At 40.2% G+C, this 18,474-nt stretch overlaps 1 protein-coding gene across 2 annotated transcripts in view; it reads left to right on the forward strand.

Moving 5' to 3' along the window:
* Positions 1-18,474, forward strand: part of C9 (complement C9) — a 65,621-nt gene that overhangs the window by 15,458 nt on the left and 31,689 nt on the right. The window contains exons 2-5 of one of the 2 annotated variants that reach the window (XM_068990503.1): positions 616-715; positions 1,119-1,263; positions 1,489-1,636; positions 8,289-8,427. In XM_068990503.1, coding sequence (XP_068846604.1) covers positions 616-715; positions 1,119-1,263; positions 1,489-1,636; positions 8,289-8,427 — 532 coding nt within the window. The remainder of the gene's footprint in view (positions 1-615; positions 716-1,118; positions 1,264-1,488; positions 1,637-8,288; positions 8,428-18,474) is intronic. The other variant, XM_068990504.1, reaches the window with a different exon arrangement.

Genomic DNA, 18,474 nt, shown 5'->3' on the forward strand with positions numbered 1-18,474 from the left:
GCGTCAACTGGGAGAGCCTGGAATGGTGAACCAAGACAGAAAGAAAAGTTCAAAGCCAGAAAAGCACAGCTGAGGGTGAGAGGGAAGGTTAAAAGTGCCAAAAAATATACATTGAAATTCAAAAAGGATGAGGAATGAGTCCTGACTTGGAGTGTGATGCTGTAAGTTCAGGACATACAAATCACAGGGGTGGGAAAGCTTGATTTATGAAGTGCTTGCCACAGGAATGGCTGGGTGGACTGGCTTAAATTTGCAAGGAAATAGGGCAACTTGAAGTTGTGCCAGACTCTCTGAGAGGCACAGAGTGAAAGATTGTTCCTAGCTTCAGTGAGTCAGTACACTATTTGAAAAAATAAGACTAATCAGTGAGAAATTCCTGAGCTGGATGACTTACTAGTTTTCTTTACCTTAGGTTAGGCCGAAGGTTAAATTATAATGCAATACAAGAATTAAACAAAAAAGTTGATCAAGTGTCAAATGAAAGATGGAGTAAAAGGATAAGTACTGAGGTTCAAAAGAGAGAAAGAAGTAAATAAATTAATCTGGTTTGTGAAGACTTCCTGGAAACAAGCATGCATAACGGTCATTATTAACAGGTATGTTTTACTATCTTAGTTACGACCCGGAAGAAAGACATGGCACACCATTGCCCATAGACTGCAGGATGAGTTCCTGGAGTGAGTGGTCGAAATGTGACCCTTGCCTCAAACAGATGGTAGGTATTTGCCATTCCCCACTGGTGTCCCCAGATGGCAGCTGTATTGCCAGGAAAATGACAAAGAGGTAGGAGCCTCATCTCCCCACCCCACCACCACCAGCTGTGTTCTGAACTCAGAATGAAAGGAAACTATCTAAATGGATTAGGCTAACCTTACTGGGAAACCCGAATGCTGCACAGTTGGTTGAACAAATGTCACGAGGAACCATATTCTATACAAGAGCCTGCCAACCACATAAGGTGTTCCTTCAAGCGAGGTCAGGGACTACGTTTCAGGCTTCCATCTTAAAACCTTTGACTCAACTCGAGGGTGGAGGTCTGCAGTGGTGCGGATGAGTTTTAAGATCAGAAGCCTCTTTTGACCTTAGAAACGCTAACATTTCCAGCTGTTTCTGTGCAGTTTCGTTCAAGGAGCATTGAGATCTTTGGACAGTTTAATGGGCGAAGGTGCGTGGACGCTGTGGGAGACCGACGGCAGTGTGTACCCACAGAGGCTTGCGAAGACCCCGAGGATGACTGTGGCAACAATTTTCAGTGCGGTACAGGTAATCCTCCCATGGCCTGGTTTGGGTTTCTGTGTGCCTTTATAAGCAAAAAGAAGGAAATGTGCTTCCTGACCCTCATACTTCCAAGTGTGGATACAAAAAAAATCCAAATATAATGTGTGATCACTCCTCTCTAACTTTAAAGGATGTTTGATAACTTCAGAAAGAAGGAAAATTGGCATGAGATACACAGTGTCTTTCTGTCTTTCCTGATTTTGATTGCAGGCAGATGCATAAAGAATCAACTTCTATGTAATGATGACAATGACTGCGGAGACTATTCAGATGAGGATAACTGTGAACATGATCCTCGTCCCCCTTGCCGCAACAGAGTGGTGGAAGAGTCAGAGCTGGCACGGACGGCAGGATATGGGTCTGTACTCCACATGTATACTTGCAGATGAGGATGAGTAAAAATGATCCCCACCTCTCTTCCCACACTGGAGTGGTAGATGGTTTGAGCCAGTACAAAGAGTGGCCTCTGGGTCTGTATTCTGTCTAAATTACATTTGAGCTTGAAAGAAGTTAAGTGCTGAACCAGCATCTCAAGATAATTTGGACAAACTGCCTGGCTTCAATAGGTGTCTACGGAATAGACTAGACTATCAGGATAATAGGTGATTACTTCTGAGGTCAATAGAAGAGGAGACCCCTTGGTTATCAACCTCTGGAAGATGATAGCAAGATTGAAACTACACATTAACTTTTGAAGTTGAATTGCCAGTATTAGGTCTGGTAATTCGATTCAAATATTTGAATGCCCAGGAAGACTGGGAAAGTTCTGTTGGAACTTTTCTTGGATCTCTACCTGGGTATAAGTTCTCAGGGGGTCCCAGCATTCTGGAGTTTGCCCAAGAGGTAAAGATCAGAGGTAGTTCTGATGCCATGTGGGGCTGGTGTTGAGACTCTGCTTCTCAGTACAGAGCTGAAGTTTCCATACAATTATTGCTTTATGTGGAATCTCTCTCTGAACTAAACAAACAGGCTCCAAGCAGGGCATTACTTGTGTTACAGATTCTCACTTGATGCAAATCTACACCTGATTTTCTAAGAAAAGGATACAGAAATCGTAGCCCCCTTGGCTGAAAAACAATCATTTGCAATCTATAGGTTTCTTTTGTACACAAAGAGAAAATTCATTCTGTGGTATCTTCCAGGGAGTTTCCCAAGGAGGCATCCCAGAGAGCAGCCAAGACTCCTTAAATACTTCCTGCCTTACCTTGATCAGGGCTGGTGATGAACATAATACTTTAAATTTTTCCATATCTTTTTGCACATTCCCTCTCTTAGCTATTCATAATAATCCTGTGAGATAGTTAGGGGTGGCATTATATTCACTTTATAGATAAGAACTAAGTAAAATAAACAAGGCCTTTTGGCATATTAGTTGCTGCTGCTGCTAAGTCGCTTCAGTCGTGTCTGACTCTATGCGACCCCATAGACGGCAGCCCACCAGGCTCCCATGTCCCTGGGATTCTCCAGGCAAGAACACTGGAGTGAGTTGCCATTTCCTTCTCCAATGCAAGAAAGTGAAAAGTGAAAGTGAAGTCGCTCAGTCATGTCTGACTGTGTGTGACCCCATGGACTGCAGCCCACCAGGCTCCTCCGCCCATGGGATTTTCCAGGCAAGAGTACTGGAGAGGGTTGCTATTGCCTTCTCCAATATTAGTTGCTAGCAGAACTAAAACCCAAGTTTCCCTGACTGATAGAAAATTATGTGTTTTTTTTCACCATGTCACCTAACCCTGTTTCCTCCCACATTCCCCTCACTACCCACATCACTTCTCCCACATCACTACAAAGCCCATAAGTCAACTCCCTAACTTCAAAGCATAACTAATCTTAGAAAATGAAACTCCTTAAGTAGTTATTTATTACCCAAATATTTGAATTAACACTATAGAGAGTAGTATAAATCAGTAATTAATATTTAACAATCGATTTAAAAATAGCATACTTTGTTACATCAGTAATCATGATATTCTTCAATACCATTGATGTTACATATTTATGTATCAATACTATATATCTCCATTATGCTTATATGTGGCTATGGGACTATACTGAAATATAGATAATAGGAATAAACAAACTAATCATAGCTACATGCTTATAAACTCTCCAGTTTGGAAAACCTCACCAAGTCATATCAGTCATATACAGTCAGATTCTTTTACACATGAAAGTCACAAGTACTCATAAATTAATTAAATTTATAGTTGTTTTCATTTGAAGGACTCTCATTTAAATTCTCATGCCACGAGAATTCACTTGTATCACAAATATTTCAGCCTCTTGGTATCTGAGATTCTTCAGAAGTGTTTAAGGGAAATCCCCAACCCATCTTGCAGCCATTGGAAAAAAAAAAATCCATACCAGCTGTAAGTGATGTCCTATACACAAGGAGTTACTTCTGTGTGTGATCTAAGCATAACACCACTTCTGTGGAGGGAGCCTGCTCTTCGGCTCACCTGGTAAATTGGAACTGCCTTGGGTTTTAGGTGCAGGTGTAAAAACAGCCATCTCCAAGTGCTGCCAAAGAACACATGCTTTTTATTTCCCAAGCGATGACATTCCATCCATGAGAAGTTTTCATGTTTCTTGGCAGAAAAAAAATTGGCTCATTCTAGACTAGACTGGCTGTCTCTGTAGTGGTGGAACCAAGTCAAAAGTTTTGAAACATTTCTTCCTTAGTGGTCCTTTAGTCTGTGGATCAGCTTCATTGTAACTTTCCAACTGGGCAATTTGCTGTTCCATAGAACAAAACCCTTCACTGTGGGGTGCAAAAAGACTTTTCAGGGAGGAGATAGGTGAGTTTTACAATAACAGTTTCCCCAACAATTAGTTACTTAACTAATGTAACTAATAATAAGTCTTTGATTCCTTACATACAGATTTTTAACTGATAAGCTTGAAGATTCAAGATCATTCATTCAGTTGCCAAACCCACTCTCCTGTCTCACCTCTTCTTTCACAATCTAACTCTCACTTCCCAAAAGAAGAGTACATCCCTCACCCATCTCATATTTCCCTATGAGAAAGAAAAACCAAGAAACAATTCCAAGTTTTGTACTCAGTCGTACTTGGACTCTAAGGCCTTATAAGTCAAGTGGTCTCCAATTCTTTTTACCAACAGCATTTAAAGCTGTCCTAATTAATTTTCAGGTAATTTAACTAAAGACTAGTATGTGTTCTTTTTTTGGCATAAAGCTCAGAAGATCGAGGAATTGAGTGACATTGCTATGACAAAATTCCTTCTATTCTTATCTACTTACTTATGTGCATAAAGTTTCTCAGCAGCTACATCTATAAAAATGAAAAGTAGAAATGAAGTCAATACTGAGCCCTATGTTTTTTCTAGCAGTAAGTAATATTCTAACATAGGTATAGTAACCAATCAATTAATTAAAAAGAAGCCCCATTCATTTCACTGAGAGATGCTTTTCCAATAAAAATTTTATGTTTATTAAATATTGCTAAATTTTAATATGTTTAAATGTACTACTAAAAATGGTAACTCAATCCAGGAGAATTTATTAAACACTTAGACCTTATGATCAAAGAATATTTAATGTTTTTAAAACTTCAATTAATATCTTTTGAGTACAGCAAAGTGTGAAAAAGTGATCAATTAAAACTTCCATGCATAAAAATCCATTACATTAGGTTAAAATTCTATAGCAGAAATGAAATAGAAATATAGATTAAAGCAAAAAAGGGGCTGGGAGGATATGGGAACTCTATTATCTACTCATTTTGCCATGAACCTAAAAATCCTCTAAGAAATAAAGTTTATTTTTTAAAAAAGAAGAATCAAAAGGAATACCATAAAACAACCAGCTGTTAAGGAAATATAAACATTGTCATTACTTGATACCTGCTATCACTACAGAATTTATATGCCATTTATTTTTAAAAGAAGCACAATAATTATATTTTAAAGTGTAAATATTTACAGCATGCTGGGAAACTTATCCTTTAGTTCAGTTAAGTCGCTCAGTCATGTCTGACTCTTCGTGACCCCCTATACTGCAGCACACCAGCTTCCCTGTCCATCACCAACTCCCGGAGCTTGCTCAAACTCATGTCCATTAAGTTGGTGATGCCATTCAACCATCTCATCCTCTGTCGTCCCCTTCTCCTCCCGCCTTCAATCCTTCCCACCATCAGGGTCTTTTCCAATGAGTCAGTTCTTCACATCAGGTGGCCAAAGTATTGGACTTTTAGCTTCAGCATCAGTCCTTCCAATGAATATTTAGAACTGATTTCCTTTAGGATTGACTGGTTGGATCTCCTTGCAGTCCAAGGGACTCTCAAGAGTCTTCTCCGACACCACAGTTCAAAAGCATCAGTTCTTTGGTGCTCAGCTTTCTTTTCAGTCCAACTCTCACATCCATACATGACCACTGGAAAAACCATAGCCTTGACTAGACAGAGCTTTGTTGGCAAAGTAATGTCTCTGCTTTTTAATATGCCAACTTTTTCACTCTCCTCTTTGACTTTCATCAATGTATCCTTTGCAACTACTTAAACTTAAAAGGAAATAATTTAGATGTCAAACTAAAACCTTACAAGGAGGCATGATTTATTAGATTAGACAACCAGAAAATCTGAAGACTACCACCCCAAAATATGCTATATATATTTCTACCTACAGAACATTTTTAATATTTTAAATGTACTTGGCTGTGGTAGGTCTTAGTTGCAGCACTCTGAGATCTTTAGTTGTGGCACAAGAGCTCTTAGTTGCAGAATGTGGAATCTAGTTCCCTGACCAGGGTTCAAACCCTGGTCATTGAGAATGCAGAGTCTTAGCCACTGGACCCCCAGAGCAGTCCCTCCACTTACAGTATTTTGTACACTCATTCCTTCTGCCCTCCAGACCCCATCTTCAAAACTAAAATCAAAGCATGATACTCCTTCCAAAACCATTTTTACGGTCCTGCCATGGGGACCTTCTTCTCTTTGGACCTTTGTTCATCCCTTACCTGTACTACCCATTTGGTACATGCACATTCATCCTTGGACTATTGTTTGAAATTGGTAATTGTATCCAACCCCTACCTTGAATATAATTTTAATGAAATCAAAAACTATATTAACTATCTTAATATTATCCATTGTTTATTACAAACACTACTCTACTCATAGATACAACAGTCAAGAGTACATCACCATTGTTGTTGTTGTTCAGTTGCTAAATCGTGTCCTACTGTTTATGAACTGCATGAACTTTGTGAACTCCATGAACTGCAGCATGCCAGACTTCTCTGTTCTTTACTATCCCCTAGAGTTTGCTCAAGTTCCTGTCCATTGAATCGGTGATGCTATCTAACCGTCTCATCCCCTGCTGCCCTCTTCTTTTGTCTTCAATATTTCCCAGCATCAGGGTCTTTTCCAATGAGTTGACTCTTTGCATCATTACAAGCCAATTCAATGTCATTATTCATTAAATACAAAGAGGTACAGAGTCATTGTTAATAAGATACATGGAAGACAAGTTCACGACAGAATAAAGTACTTGAGGTCTTGTTTAAGAAACACAGATCACTTATTTCCAGTGTTCTATGTATTTGTATCGAAACTTTAGCAATATTTTAAAAAATATTTATTGTTCACATGTCTGTGAATACAAGGATGGGTGAAAAGCCGAAGTCGAAATTCTAATCTACCATCCAGTATAAGATGTTTAAGAATGTAAACTAGATATATAGCGTTTCTTTTTTCGTCTCTTCCTTGTTCAACTAAGTCTACTGTTTGGCCCTTTACTAGAAATTTAGGGCCATAGTATTTTTCGTGAAAGGTACTTTTGGTGGGGCAAATAGTGAGAAGGAGTTGATTCTAACTATACAATCAGCCTTGAGAAAGATATTACTAAATCATTTCCTTAACTTGCCTTTCATTAAGTTGAGCTATAATGTTCATCTTCTTTGTAGATTCAAAATTTATTAAGAATGTGCTGTTTATATAAAGATGTTGTTTTTAACTAACCCATTGGAAATAAGATACCTTTCCAATTATTTTTCTTGCATTAGCAATGGGTTTACTATCCAAACCCCTTTGATAAATTGCTCTTGAAACCAACATCCAGATTTGTAATCCAGCTCGTTGGACTGAGGGATGTGGTCCAGAGCAATAGCTTTGGCTTAGAGTTTTGCTTAGAGCATATTTATGCTTTTGTGCCAAGCTACATTATGGATATGAGAAGCAAACCTCTATTTTGGCCTGTCTGCCCTGGGGCCATTTATTCCAGATACAGTCTAGACAGTAAGGACCGTTTCACCAATTAGCACTTCACAAAGAATGGTTTCTTGTTCATATATTGATTTTTGGCCTACAAATCAAAGTCAATATTTTTTAGGCTAAACAAGATTCTTATTTCTGAATTAAAATTTGCCAAATAACAATATTTTGCTAGGAGGAAAAAGGAGAACTTTTGAGAACGCCTTGCCGGATGATGACATTTTTGTGTTCCTCTTGGAAAAGTGTAATAAGAGTAAAATAATTCTGGAGGGAACAAGGTTTGTGACAATGAGACAGCTGGAGGAAACTGTTTAAATTTAGAGAGAATGGAGAGAGAAAGAGGCCCCATGTTGATTCATAGATTAAAAATCATATGCCTATGTTATACTCCCCCCTGAGATGCTCTGTTCTCAGATAATTTTAAGAGGTGATATTGTAGCATTGGCTTATAGTTCACCAAGGGAGTTTAACTAAGAGTTACATCAGTGAGAATTCAACTCTAACAGCCAGATGTCCCCTTGCTTCCTACTTATTGAATTTCTTTCATTGGGCTCAACAGTGGCCTAATTGCCTAAAAGAGTTTATAAGACCTTCCTAAGGTGTACTTCCCACCCAGACACAGGTAGAGGTGACCAGGCTCTTACTTCTGTTCCTGACTCTATCACACCATCACACGGGTTGTGGGGACACAATGAGCTGAAGCTCTCCTCTCTCAGTTCCCGAGGGCTGCCTGGCACTTGCTCCAGTATCTCCATGACTGACGCCACTCTGTTCACTCTCAGGATCAACATCTTAGGCATGGATCCACTCAGCACCCCCTTTGACAACCAGTACTACAATGGACTCTGTGACCGAGTTAGGGATGGCAACACCTTGACGTACTACCGCAAGCCCTGGAACGTGGCTTCGCTGAGCTATGACGTAAGTCTTCTCAGAAGAAAATACATTGTTCAGCTTTAGCTGACCAATTGCTTCCATAAGTTTCATTCTAAATGATGTGAAAAAAATCAGTAGAGTGAAAATTCAATGTGAACATAAGATTGACTTAAAGAAGAGGTGTAGCTTGAGTCTCTTTAGATAATCTAAGCAGTCTGTGATCAATCCTCAGCAGCATGCAGTTAGTGGTAGAGTTTTGGCAAATACCTCATCTCTGTGAAAAGAATCATCTAAGATTCGGATGAAACTAAAAATTAAATTTCAGTTCAGTTCAGCTACTCAGTCGTGTCCGACTCTTTGCAACCCCATGAATCGCAGCACGCCAGGCCTCCCTGTTCATCACCAACTCCAAGAGTTCACTCAGACTCACGTCCATCAAGTCAGTGATGCCATCCAGCCATCTCATCCTCTGTTGTCCCCTTCTCCTCCTGCCCCCAATCCCTCCCAGCATCAGAGTCTTCAGCAATGAGTCAACTCTTCGCATAAGGTGGCCAAAGTACTGGAGTTTCAGCTTTAGCATCATTCCTTCCAAAGAAATCCCAGGACTGATCTCCTTCAGAATGGACTGGTTGGATCTCCTTGCAGTTCAAGGGACTCTCAAGAGTCTTCTCCAACACCACAGTTCAAAAACATCAATTCTTTGGTGCTCAGCCTTCTTCACAGTCCAACTCTCACATCCATACATGACCACAGGAAAAACCATAGCCTTGACTAGAAGGACCCTAGTCGGCAAAGTAATGTCTCTGCTTTTGAATATACTATCTAGGTTGGTCATAACTTTTCTTCCAAGGAGTAAGTGTCTTTTAATTTCATTGCTGCAATCGCCATATGCAGTGATTTTGGAGCCCAGAAAAATAAAGTTTGACACTGTTTCCACTGTTTCCCCATCTATTTCCCATGAAGTGATGGGACCGGATGCCATGATCTTAGTTTTATGAATGTTGAGCTTTAGGCCAACTTTTTCATTCTCCTCTTTCACTTTCATTAAGAGGCCTTTTAGTTCCTCTTCACTTTCTGCCATAAGGGTGGTATCATCTGCATATCTGAGGTTATTGATATTTCTCCTGGCAATCTTGATTCCAGCTTGTGTTTCTTCCAGCCCAGCATTTCTCATGATGTACTCTGCATAGAAGTTAAATAAGCAGGGTGACAATATACAGCCTTGATGTACTCCTTTTCCTATTTGGAACCAGTCTATTGTTCCATGTCCAGTTCTAGCTGTTGCTTCCTGACCTGCATACAGATTTCTCAAGAGGCAGGTCAGGTGGTCTGGTATTCCCATCTCTTTCAGAATTTCCCACAGTTTCTTGTGATCCACACAGTCAAAGGCTTTGGCATAGTCAATAAAGCAGAAATAGATGTTTTTCTGGAACTCTCTTGCTTTTTTAATGATCCAGTAGATGTTGGCAATTTGACCTCTGGTTCCTCTGCCTTTTCTAAAACCAGCTTGAAAATCAGGAAGTTCACAGTTCACGTATTGCTGAAGTCTGGCTTGGAGAATTTTGAGCATTACTTTTACTAGCGTGTGAGATGAGTGCAATTGTGCGGTAGTTTGAGTATTCTTTGGCATTGCCTTTCTTTGGAATTGGAATGAAAACTGACCTTTTCCAGTCCTGTGGCCACTGCTGCATTTTCCAAATTTGCTGGCATATTAATTTAGTGCTGACTTAAGGACTGAGTACCCTGCTGCCACACTCTTGAGGTCTGGTTTTGGCTAACCTACCAAGAACCTCTCTAGACTTATTTTCCTTCATGTTCCCTTTGTAACACCTACTTGACTGATGTGAGTGGTTATTCTCACTGACCTCAAAATCCCCCATCCCCAGTTCTAGTGAAATTATCTCCTAGAGTGATTTTTACTCTACAAAATGCCAGCTCAAGCCTACTGCCTTCCTGTAAGTCACCTAAATTCTCTAAAACAATCCACAGACTGTACCTGCCCCCTTTCAAAAGAATAGCATTCATCACTTTTAGAGATTCATTTTTGTTTTAAACAAGATATAAGAATAATAAATAACTTACCCTGATCCAGTAACTACAATAATCTGTTTCTTTAAATGGTTCCGTTTGTGATCCATAAAATTTACTTTATTTTGCGATGACAATGTCCTTTATTATTGCTGTCAATTCCATCAGTTTGAGAAACATATTACTCTTCCATAATTGTAGTTAGTATTCCTTTTATTTCTAACAATGTTGTAAATCAGTCCCTACCCATTGCAACCTGAAGTGAGCATCCTGTCTTGTGAATGTTAAAGATGTTTAATGTCTCAAATATCTGACTGACATTCTTTCCCTCCTGTGCATGCTGTCATATTTTTGGTACCTGTAAGTCCATAAAAAAATCAGTTTTCCACAAATCTCAGGGAACATTCTGGATTATTGATGTTTCCCATCATGCCAGGTTAACCTTCTTTAAGCATATTTTTTGAAGGGGAGTTTTCATCTTTCTAAGAAGTATTACACATGTTCTACTTTCTTTGAAAGAGTATATCAAAGAAGGGAATGTTTGTCATTGCTGATGCAAGAAGGGTTATCGTGTTTTATTTATTTATTTATTCATTTTAGTTCCCAGGTCTGGACTGTACAGTTTTTCTTTGTCACGATCACCGGCCTCTTAGCTTCCCTGTAAGGTTAGTAACAGGTGTGAGCCAAGAGATGAGGGCCTCTTAACTTCCTATATCTACTCTGGTAGAGTCACTAATTTTCTAGACACGTCCTTAACCTTGTATTCACCAGAACTATGCTGCCTCTGACATCTGAAACATTTAATGTTTTGTCTCATCACAACTACCCAGTTGCTCAGTTCTCATCCTCCCTTGTGACCACTAATCTAGTCTTAAACCCCATCTAGACACAGTTTTGGGAGAAGGAAATGGCAACCCACTCCAGTGTTCTTGCCTGGAGATTCCCAGTGACGGGGGAGCCTGGTGGGCTGCCGTCTCTGGGGTCATACAGAGTTGGACACGACTGAAGCGACTTAGCAGCAGCAGCAGCAGACCCAGTTTGGGGGCATCTATTTTCCTTCCAGTCTGTTTTGCTCCTCCTATGTTCAGTTTTTTTCCTCTAATCAATCTATATCCATTTTTGACCACTGTTGATAGTATTATCATTGTCCTTGCTTTCTACTCCTTCTAGAAAAACTCTATCTTTGGATGAAACCTATTATTTTTCTACGTAAACTTACCTTGCTGGGCACCATAGAGAAAATTGTGCTAATAATTCAGGAACAGGTAGCATTATAACCACACCCAGGTCTTCCACCCTTCTCAGCAGGTCCACACACCTCCCCACTATCCACAGGGTAGTTTAAAATGTTAGACAACCTCCTCCAGCTCTTTACTTTATTGTTCTGCCTACCTTATTAGATGGCAGGAGCTCCAGCTGGACAGAGAATATCCAAGCCACAGATAAGAATCTTCTCAGGTTTTTTTTTTTCTTCAAAGTTGTACTTATGTACAAACTTATTTGATGCTCAGTTCAACCTCTGTCTCCCTCATTTTCCACCCTGTCCTTAATACATAAATATCTTAAAGATTCTCATTTAAAAAACAAAAACACAGAAAGGATGCCCTCATCTCTACATACTCTTCTCATCTACACTTGCTATCTCAGTTTTTGAGATAGCAAAATTATGAATTCCCCAACTGGATTTGTTTCCTAGGGCTACCATCACAAAGCACCACAAGTTGGATGGTTTAAGCAGCAGACATTTATTTTCTCACAGTTCTGGAGGCTGAAAGTCTAAGATCAAGATGTCAACAGGGTTGGTTTCCCCGGAGGTCCCTCTCCTTGACAGTAGGGGGCTATCTTCTGTATCTCCACATGATCTTCCCTCCATGCTGGACTGATTCTAATCTCCCCTTCTTATAAGGTCACCGGTCATACTGGATAACAGCCCATCCTAATGACCTCATTTTAACTTAATAACCTTTTTGAAGATTCTGTCTCAAAATGCCATCACATTTTGGGGTAATTGAAATCAGGAATTTCAGCACGTGGATTTTGGGGGATCACAGTTCAGCCCATAACACCAAACCTCCGTTATCTTGTTACCAAAATTGTTTTCACCGAGTTCATCTTAAACTTCATTGAGTTCCCTTTACTCTGCTACCAGAGTTGCTACCTTATTTCACAGTCTCTCTCTACATTGGGTGATTTCAGTCCGTCCTGTGGCTTTAGATTTCCCCTCCATGCTGATGGCTTACAAATACTGTATTTACAGCCCAGGTCTCCCTCTGAACTAGGTTTCTGTGTAACTCAGTTCAGTCACTCAGTCGTGTCCAACTCTTTTTGACCCCATGGACTGCACCACGCCAGGCTTCCCCGTCCATCACCAACTCCCGGAGCTCACTCAAACTCATGTCCATTGAGTCGACGATGCCATCCAACCATCTCATCCTCTGTCCTCCCCTTTTCCTCCTGACTTCAGTCTTTCCCAACATCAGGGTCTTTTCCAAGGAGTTAGTTCTCCACAGCAGGTGGCCAAAGTATTGGAGTTTCAACTTCACCATCAGTCCTTCCAATGAATATTCAGGAGTGATTTCCTTTAGGATGGACTGGTTTGATCTCCTTGCAGTCCAAGGGACTCTCAAATGTCTTCTCCAACACCACAGTTCAAAAGCATCAATTCTTTAGCACTCAGCTCTCTTTATGGTCCAACTCTCACATCCATACATAACTACTGGAAAAACCATAGCCTTGACTAGACCTTTGTTGGCAAAGTAATGTCTCTGCTTTATAATATGCTGTCTAGGTTGGTCTGTGTTATGGCTTAGCTGGTAAAGAATCCGCCTGCAATGTGGGAGACCTGGGTTCGATCCCTGGGTTGAGAAGACCCTCTGGAAAAGGGAAAGGCTACCCACGCCAGTATTCTGGCCTGGAGAATTCCATGGACTGTATAGTCCATGGGGTCGCAAAGAGTCAGACAGGACTGAGCGGCTTTGACTTTCACTTGCAGGTTGGTCTGTGTAGCTAGTTGACTGCAAACATTACACAGCTCACATATCCAAGCCTTATGTCCCATCTTATTCCCAATCCTCTGTTTCTTGCTTTTGAATTCTCTACTTGGCAAATGAAACAATATCTTCCTAATCATTAAACTCAAAAGTGTGGAAATCTTCCTAAAGACCTCTACAGGTGCATCTCCCTCAAAGCCCACAACATGCAATCAGTCTGCAGGTTCCATTATTTTGTAAAGTCTCTTATCTCTGTCTCTTCTTCCCCATTCCCACTGCCATGCCCACTGCCTTGGGCTCTCATCATTTCCATCTGGGCTACTATTAGTCCTCCTATCAGTCTGAGACCTCTAGTTTTGCTCAGTTTCAATTCATTCCACTCACTTCAGTATTAAGATATATGATAAATCTGACCTTATCCCTCTGTTGCTTAAATTTGGTGTTGTCTGCCTATAGCCTTCCAGATAACGATCAATTTCCTTGGCAGGGAGGAAAATGTCATTCTTCATCTGGCTTTTAATGGCCGCACCACCCTTAGCTTTCTCCTCTGAACCTTTTATTTTGGTTAGATGCTTCTTCTGCAAATTATCCAATAGCTTTTGCTTTTTCTTTCTGTTCAGGTGTTGATTTTGCTGTATCCTATCTACCTTTAGTTGAGTTTCTAGTCATTTTATTTACCATGGAATCCTGAGAAACTAATATCATATATCATGCTAAATAATTGTGTGTTCAGTCATTCAGTCATGTCTGGCTCTTTGCAACCCCCATGGATTATAGCCCACCAGGCTCCTCTGAACATGAGATTTTCCAGATAAGAATAAGATTTTCCAGATAAGAATAGTGTAGTGGGTTGCAGTTCCTCCTCCAGGGAAATAAATGATTACTGGATTAGTAAATAAATGCATGCAGAATACTGATACTCTTGCTTTAGAAAGCAAATGCTTTTTTTAAAGGAGGGAATAACCCATATTCAAGTGAACATATAATTGGAATTGCCATTAAAGTTGATAGGAAGTGAAAACAGGCTTAATAAACATTCCAACTACTTTCTCCATAGGCAGTTTGAACCCATTTAGAAAACTTTGCAGTGAACAAATAAAATTTATTGTATATTTACATGCTAGTTTATTTGTTATGTATTGATATTCTTGGGAAACAAGTAAGACTATGCCTATAGAAGCTGCAATCTTGAAAGAAACTATAGTCTACAATGAACTTATTATGGATTCAAATTTGGAGTCATAGGTAGGAGTCAAATTATGAAGATACTCATTTGCCATACTAAGTAACTTGGGCATAATCCTGAGGATGTTAAAGGAATCACTAAGGAGCATAACATGGTCTTTGTGTTTTGTGGAGATGAATTTTGAGGAGACAACAACAGAGATAATAACTGAAGAAGGCTATTTTATGGTCCAAGGAGATGATGAAAAACTGAACTGCATCTGTAATACTAGAGGCAGAGAAGGAGATATGAGATGCAGCTCAGTGTTAAGAACTAACACTTCAGTAATGAATTGGAGACGGTAGAGCATAAGGTCAAGTGCTCAGTTCTGAATAAGACTTCTTGGGTTTGAATTCTGATAAATTCCTTCACTTACCATCCACATGACTCCAGGCAAATTAATTATCTTTCCTGAATCTCAGTTTCTTATCATAAAGTGGGATAATAATAATACATACTTCATAGGAATTTGGAAAAGGTTAAATGTGTTAATCGGAGAAGGCAATGGCACCTCACTCCAGTACTCTTGCCTGGAAAAGTCCCATGGACAGAGGAGCCTGGTAGGCTACAGTCCACGGGGTCGCTAGGAGTCTAACAAACACAACTGAGCGACTTCCCTTTCACTTTCCACTTTCATGCATTGGAGAAGGAAATGGCAACCCACTCCAGTGTTCTTGCCTGGAGAATCCCAGGGACAGAAGAGCCTGGTGGGCTGCCGTCTATGGGGTTGCACAGAGTTGGACACAACTGACATGACTTAGCAGTACCAGTAGCAAATGTGTTAATATGTGCAGAGTATTTAGAATAGGGTCCAGCATAAAGTAAACTCACCATAGATGAAAAATATGCAGACAGAAAGTCAAAGGAGACCTCCAGTGGATTGCAGGCCATCAGAGAAGACCTGAGATGTGTGTGTGTCTGTGTGTGTGTGTGTGTGTGTGTGTGTGTGTGTGTGTGTTAGAAGGGGAGATGGGGAATCTTCCCAAAGAAGAGTTAATTCCAAGAAGATAACGATTGACTTCTGGGTAGAGTTATCTTGCCCAAAATAGATTATATAAAATATATTAATGTGAGGGTGGAGTCTGAACTGGAGATAGAAATTTAGGTACCATCAGCATATACCAGAGCATCACTGAAGTCTTGAGAGTGCTTAAGGCCAATCCAGGAGGTGTATAATGAGAGAGGAAAGAACAGAGAAAATGGAATCCTAGAACATGCCAATATTGAAGATATAGGCAGAGAAGACCTTATGACTGTACAGTGGAAATGAGAAATAGATTAAGGGACTATTTCTGATAGACAGAGTGCCTGATGAACTATGGACGGAGGTTCGTGACATTGTACAGAAGACAGGAATCAAGACAATCCCCAAGAAAAAGAAATGCAAAATGGCTGTCTGGGGAGGCCTTACAAATAGCTGTGAAAAGAAGGGAAGTGAAAAGCAAAGGAGAAAAGGAAAGATATACCCATGTGAATGCAGAGTTCCAAAGAATAGCAAGAAGAGATAAGAAAGCCTTCCTCAGCGATCAACACAAAGAAATAGAGGCAAACAATAGAATGGGAAAGACTAGAGATCTCTTCCAGAAAATTAGAGATACCAAGGGAACATTTCATGCAAAAATGGGCTCAATAAAGGACAGAAAAAGGTAGTGACCTAACAGAAGCAGAAGATATTAAGAAGAGGTGGCAAGAATACACAGAAGAACTGTACAAAAAAGATCTTCACGACCCAGATAATCAGAATGGTGTGATCACTCACCTAGAGCCAGACATCCTGGAATGTGAAGTCAAGTGGGCCTTAGAAAGCATCATTATGAACAAAGCTAAATGGAGGTGATGGAATTCCAGTTGAGGTATTTCAAATCCTGAAAGATGATGCTGTGAAAGTGCTGCACTCAATATGCCAGCAAATTTGGAAAACTCAGCAGTGGCCACAGGACTGGAAAAGGTCAGTTTTCATTCCAATCCCAAAGAAAGGCAATGCCAAAGAATGCTCAAACTACCACACAATTGCGCTCATCTCACACACTAGTAAAGTAATGCTCAAAATTCTCCAAGCCAGGCTTCAGCAGTATGTGAGCCGTGAACTTCCAGATCTTCAAGCTGGTTTTAGAAAAGGCAGGAGAACCAGAGATCAAATTGCCAACATCTGCTGGATCATCAAAAAAGCAGGAAAGTTCTAGAAAAACATCTATTTCTGCTTTATTGACTATGCCAAAGCCTTTGACTGTGTGGATCACAAGAAACTGTGGAAAATTCTGAAAGAGATGGGATTACCAGACCACCTGACCTGCCTCTTGAGAAACCTGAATGCAGGTCAGGAAGCAACAGTTAGAACTGGACATGGAACAACAGACTGGTTCCAAATGGGGAAAGGAATATGTACAGGCTGTATATTGTCACCCTGCTTTTTTAACTTCTATGCAGAGTACATCATGAGAAACACTGGGCTGGAAGAAGCACAAGCTGGAATCAAGAATTCTGGGAGAGATATCAATAACCTCAGATATGCAGATGATACCACCTTCATGGCAGAAAGTGAAGAACTAAAGAGCCTCTTGATGAAAGTGAAAGAGGAGAGTGAAAAAGTTGGCTTAAAGCTCAACATTCATAAAACTAAGGTCATGGCATCCGGTCCCATCACTTCATGGGAAATAGATGGAGAAACAGTGGAAACAGTGTCAAACTTTATTTTTCTGGTCTCCAAAATCACTGCAGATGGTGATTGCAGCATGAAATTAAAAGATGCTTACTCCTTGGAAGGAAAATTATGACCAATCTAGACAGCATATTCAAAGGCAGAGACATTACTTTGCCAAAAAAGGTCCGTCTAGTCAAGGCTATGGTTTTACCAGTGCTCATGTATGGATGTGAGAGTTGGACTATAAAGAAAGCTGAGCACTGAAAAATTGATGCTTTTGAACTGTGGTACTGGAGAAAACTCTTAAGTCTCTTGGACTGCAAGGAGGTCTAACCAGTCCATTCTAGAGGAGATCAGTCCTGGGATTTCTTTGGAAGGAATGATGCTAAAGCTGAAACTCCCGTCCTTTGGCCACCTTATGCGAAGAGTTGACTCATTGCTGAAGACTCTGATGCTGGGATGGATTGGGGGCAGGAGGAGAAGGGGACAGCAGAGGATGAGATGGCTGGATGGCATCACGGACTCGATGGACGTTAATCTGAGTGAACTCTGGGAGTTGGTGATGGACAGGGAGGCCTGGTGTGCTGCGATTCATGGGGTTGCAAAGAGTCGGACACGACTGAGTGACTGAATTGAACTGAATCTAGCTCTTGTCTCTAGGCTTTCTGGGGCATGACCCAACCCTCACACTTTCAGGCTTTACTCACTACTACCATCCTAGCATAGTGAAACAGGACCATTCAACATTCTAATTGACACTCTGACTAATATTCCTTTATACCAGCAAGCAGTCCTTCACATTGCTAAGTTGATCCTTGCCCCAGGCCAGTTCCTTTCTAGCCAATTCAGATGTAAGCACAAAGCCTACAAATTACGCCACTCTAATCCTACAACCAATTAGAAGACAATGAACTAGGAAGACCTTAGCCTTCTAGAAGAGTTAGGGAGAGATAGTTTTCTGGTGCCATTTTGTTCAGCTTTGGCACTTGTCAGCATGGAAAACTGAGTGGAATTGTCTTCAACTGCTTCTACTAGCTTTAGATTTCAAAGCAATAGAAATTTATTCATTTCTCTCTCTTTTTGTTGATTGAAGTATAGTTGATTAACAATGCTGTGTTAGTTTCTGGTATACAGTAAAGTGATTCAGTTTAATATAACATATAATATTATTGCATAATATATACATGTATTAATTTTTCATGGCCAAA

Source organism: Capricornis sumatraensis, chromosome 18 (assembly GCF_032405125.1).
Source record: "Capricornis sumatraensis isolate serow.1 chromosome 18, serow.2, whole genome shotgun sequence".
Lineage (NCBI taxonomy): Eukaryota > Metazoa > Chordata > Mammalia > Artiodactyla > Bovidae > Capricornis > Capricornis sumatraensis.